The following is a 5,000-nucleotide window of genomic DNA, read 5'->3' as shown; positions in this document are numbered from 1 at the left end:
CCTGAAGACCTGAAGTATTCCTTGGGTCATTGCCTCCCAGGGGCCTGGTCCCAGACCTGGTTCAATAATCATATAAAATATGACGATAAATTTGTAAAGGTGCAGAGAAAGGAAAGAAAACGAAGAAAAACTTCAATTCCTCAGTCTGCAAACGGAGGATAAGAAGTAATTATCAATGCATTCTTCAATATAATATACATTATATGATACACTCAAGCAAGAAGATCTTCTTGAAGTGCAGGGTAAAGCAATAAAGCGAAAGAAAGGAATGAAATTCAGAGGCACTCAAAGTGTCAACTAAAAGTCTAAGTTCTAAAGCTACTTCAGTACTTTAAGATTGATGGACTGAACACATCGACTCAAGGTTGAGGGACTGATTACCTCATTCTTCTCCTGTTCTTCAAGTTTCTCCTACGTATGGACTGATGAAGCCACTGTGTGGCGAAACGTTTCCTCAATAAAGATACCCAAGAGTTGCACATGTGTCTAATTTATCAACTTTAAGAAGTGGTTGGATGTACACTTGGGAAATATAGTAACAGGTAAGTGACTGGCTAATCACAATTCGTGCTCAGTGTGTATTGTGGTGACTACGGCTGGCCACTACTTCTTCAACTACACTGATTATCCTGATACCCATTGTCCACCTAGAGCATAGTGTTTAGTGCCAGTGGTAAACTGTACTGTGCTTGCCAGTGGACTAACATAAAAAATAAAAGCGGTAGTAATAGTAATTGTGGTTCATACCTTCTATTTCTACAAGAAAAAACTAGAAAGGTCACAATACCTTGGCTACAACAATTTACCAAAAACAATCATCTGGGACAGGAATCTTACAACAGCGTTTCAGTCCATCCCGGACCTTGGTCAAATCACAACAGTTGTGACTTGACAATGATCCAGGACTGACCGAAACGTCGGCATGAAGGCTCCTCCTTTACTGAGGGATTTTGGAGGGCTTTTTGTGTTTCAGGAAGGCTAGCGCTGCAGGGAGTGGAGGGTGTGGAGGGAGCCTTCTGCTATCCTATCCTTTGCTCAACCACCTAAAAGGAATGTATGCAGACAGACGGTAGTTATTCCGTCTCTGAAGATAGTCTCGGTGAGGAATGAAAAGTCTTCCACTATTTGCCTTTCTTCTTCTTCTTCTTCTTCTTCTTCTTCTTCTTCTTCCTATTCTTCTTCTTCTTCTTTTTCTTCTTCTTCTTCTTCTTCTTCCTCTCTCTCTCTCTCTCTCTCTCTCTCTCTCTCTCTCTCTCTCTCTCTCTCTCTCTCTCTCTCTCTCTCTCTCTCTCTCAGCATCTTAAGTAGCAAGAAGAGCTCTGGGACGGAAGTCATCACTAAACCTTCGCACACATTTCTGCCGAATGTCAAAAACTCTCCTCGAGTCTCCCTGGAGACACGGAGGTTTCCAGGCGGAGAAGGGAGTAAGGGGGTCGAAAGAGTGAGACGTATGAGAAGGGGAAAGGTGAAACGGGAATAGGTAGATAGGAATGGTGAGAGGGTTGAGAATAAGTGGTAGAAGAGAAACGTGTGAAACGAGAAAGGTGAGAGGGGAGGGAAGAGGTGAGGAAAGGAAAGGGTCAGGAGGGATGAGATACAGCTCATGGTGACTTTAAAACAGTAGCAATAAAATTCAGTGAGAAGTATATGTTAAGTGTTAACTGGCGCTAACATAATTGATATCACCGTCATCATCATCATCACCATCATCATTAGTAGCAGTAGTATTAGTTGTAGTAGTAGAAGTAACAGCAGTACTAGTAGCATCCCCTCAACCCCTACCACCTCACACTAACCAAATACAATAACCAAAGCCGAGCCACAATCCACAGTCCCCAGTCCACCAGTAAACTACCAAAAGGTCCTGACCTGCCAACCACACCCACAGCCAGCACCAACCCCTCCCACCCACCCAGAATATAGTTCTAGAAAGAAAGCTGGTAAGGTACACTAACGTAGGTGGAATTACGAATAGGAGTGAGGAGTGGCAAGAACGAATCACTGAGGCATCCCTGAGCAACACTGGAATCACGGAGACAAAGCTCACGGAAGTGATAACAGTCAATATTCCCATCTGGAAATCAGATCCTTAGGGAAAACATGGGGAGAAGAGGGTAGAGGAGTTGCAGTGCTCATCAAAGACCAATGGAGTTTTGAGAAGATGTGAAAACTAGTCAGAGGAATAGCGGATGACTACATAGTAGGAACACTTCATTCTGGGGGCCCAAAAGTGATGAAAGCAGTGATGTACAACCTGCCAAATGATGGTGGGTGAACGCACTAGCCATGGTTGCCCAAAGGGAGCACATGAGTAGGGCAAAGTTACTCATCTTGGTGAATTTCAGCCATAAAGAGACTGACTGGGAGAATTTGGCGCCACATGGGGTACCAGAGACGTGGACAGCCAAGATGCTGGATGTAATACTGGAAAACTTCATGTTCTAACAAGTTAGAGACACAGCCAGAGAGAGAGAGAGGAGAATATGAACTAGCAAGGCTGGACCCTGTATTCACCTTGAACAGATCAAATATAGGGGATATCACACACAAAAGGCCACTAGGTGTTTGCGATTACGTGGTCTTGAGTTTCGATTACATAATAGAATTAGCAATGGAGAATGAAGCAGTACAAGAAGGCAGTTGGCAAGTGACTAAAAAGTGCAGGGAGGCAGAGGAGAAGTTCGTACCAAGAGGCAATAGAAACAATGGGAAGACCAGAGTGAGTCCATGGTTTATCAGGAGGTGTGAAGAAGCTAAAGGCAAGCATGCTAGAGTATGGAAAAGGTATAGAAGGCAAAGGATCCAGGAAAACAGGGAGTTGAGCCGAAGGGATAGGAAGGAATATATATACGAGAATGACATATCATCAAAAGCCAGATCTGACCCAAAGTTGTTATACAGCCACATCATTAGGGAAAGAACAGTCGAGGGTCAGGTAATCAATCTGAGGTGAAGAAACTGCTAAAAGAACTAGATACCTCGAAAGAGGTGGGATCAGATAATATTTCTCCTTGGGTCCTGAGAGAGGGAGCAGATGCACTGTGTGTGCCACTAACAGTAATCTTCAATAAATATATTGAAACAGGGCAACTGATTGAGGTGCAGAAGGCAGCAAATGTTGTCTCGATTTGAAAGAAAGGTGACAGAGAGGCAGCCATAAGGACTTGTGTTGCTAACAAGTATCACATGCAAAGTTATGGAGGAGATTATCAGAAGAAGAGTGGTGGACCACCTAGAAAGGAACGAACTTATACATGAAAGCCAGCACAGCTTAAGATAAGGAAAATCCTTCATCACAAACCTTTCTGAGTTCTACGACAAGTTAACAGAAGTAAGATAGGAGAGAGAAGAATGGGTAAACGGCATCTTCTTGAGCTGTAAGAAGGCTTTCGACACAGTACCACGAAAGAGACTGGTCGAAAAGCTAGTACAGGTAGGAAGAGCAGGGAAAGTACTAAAATGAATCAGGGAATAGCTCTCTCGCTCTAAACAGGGTTTGACAAGGTTAAGGATCCCTAGCTTTATTGACAAGCTATTTACAGGTTAAGGATTCCTAACTTTATTGGCAAGCTAAGAGCTGTTACCTACATCAGCTCATTTGAAGGCATTTTTATTTTCATGAGACATATCAGTAGGGAACAGGATGAAGTTGGAGCCATCTGTAGGCCAGCATTTTCATTTGATCAACTGACTTTATCTCATTGACATCATTATGCTGTACGAATGTGTTCCATATTCGAGTCATCCTGGGTATATATAATCTCAGATGGAGTGATGTTCTGGAGAAGGGTACAGCCAGAGTGAAGTTGCTGCTTTCTGCCCGTCTTGTGGCATAAAAGCTTGTTTCACGCTGTCCTCGAAGTGGATCCAAGTGTGGTACTTTGACAATATTGGCCTTGTACATAACAGTAAGGCCACCCACATCCCCCCTATGTTGAAGGCTCTGCTGAAATGACAGATCTATCCAGGATGGGTCCCGGCGAGAGATGAGACGTCGTGCTCTGTTCTCTACTCTGTCAAGCAGTCGCAGATGAGAGGGGGGGGCAGGCAAACCAAGAAAGTGGAGGATACTCAAGGTGCGAGCGTACATGTGCCTCGTACAGAATCTTGCAACCCCTACTGTCAAGTAGATGCGAGATACGGCGAAGTGCTGTAAGCTTCCTGGCTGCCTTGTTTGCAAGATTTACAACATGGTTCTTCATGGTTAGTTTGGAGTCAAATTTCACCCCAAGGATATCAACTTCTTCTCCAGGTGCCAATACCCTCCCATTCATCCTTACTACTGCGCCAGCATTACCATCATGGTGCCTAGAGACGATCATCATTTGCGTTTTCTCAGGTGCAAATGTTACTTGCCATCTATTTCCCCAAGCTGATATAGCTCTCAGCTGGTGATTGATGTAGCTTGGAGCAGCTGGCATTTCTTCTCTTGGATAAGTGAATGTCAGTGTGCAGTCGTCTGCATATGCATGTGATTCTGGGATGAGATGAAGAAGGTCGTTGAAGTAGACATTCCATAACAATGATCCCAATAGGATGTCTTGCTGATTCCGTTCCATTGAGAACTGCACTTAGAGATCTACCATGAAGGTAATCACTGAGGAGACATAGCGTAGAGCCTGCAGTTCCCAGTGCTTGAAGTTTTGCTAAGAGGCCCTGGTGCCACACCCAGTCGAAAGCGCCAGCAATGTCCAGTGCTACCACACAGCTGACTTTGGATTCATCCAGTGACTGGTGCCACTTAGTGGAGAGATTTAACAACGGATCAGCAGCAGAATAACCTTTCCTGAAGCTATATTGACGATCACAAAGTAGTGAGTGATAGTCAAAAAACTCTGTCATTTGTCTTGAGATTATTGTCTCAAGGATCTTACCGGTGATTGACAGGAGTGACACTGGTTTGTAGTTGCTGATTTCTGCTCTGCTCTTCTTTTTTGTGAACAGGGACTACATTTGCCTCTTTCTATAGAGAGGGCCATTTACACTGTACTAGGCAGTGG

The 5,000-nt window shown here is 44.0% G+C and overlaps 1 protein-coding gene across 1 annotated transcript in view; it reads right to left on the bottom strand.

Annotated features, from left to right (window-relative positions):
* LOC128690178 (cell adhesion molecule Dscam2-like) overlaps positions 1 to 2,438 on the bottom strand; it is a 485,658-nt gene extending 483,220 nt beyond the window's left edge. Inside the window, exon 1 of the mRNA XM_070089455.1 lies at positions 2,327 to 2,438. Coding sequence (XP_069945556.1) covers positions 2,327 to 2,438 — 112 coding nt within the window. The remainder of the gene's footprint in view (positions 1 to 2,326) is intronic.
* Positions 2,439 to 5,000: the final 2,562 nt, after the last annotated feature.

This window comes from Cherax quadricarinatus, chromosome 2, assembly GCF_038502225.1.
Source record: "Cherax quadricarinatus isolate ZL_2023a chromosome 2, ASM3850222v1, whole genome shotgun sequence".
NCBI lineage: Eukaryota > Metazoa > Arthropoda > Malacostraca > Decapoda > Parastacidae > Cherax > Cherax quadricarinatus.
This window is presented reverse-complemented; position numbering and strand designations above follow the sequence as displayed.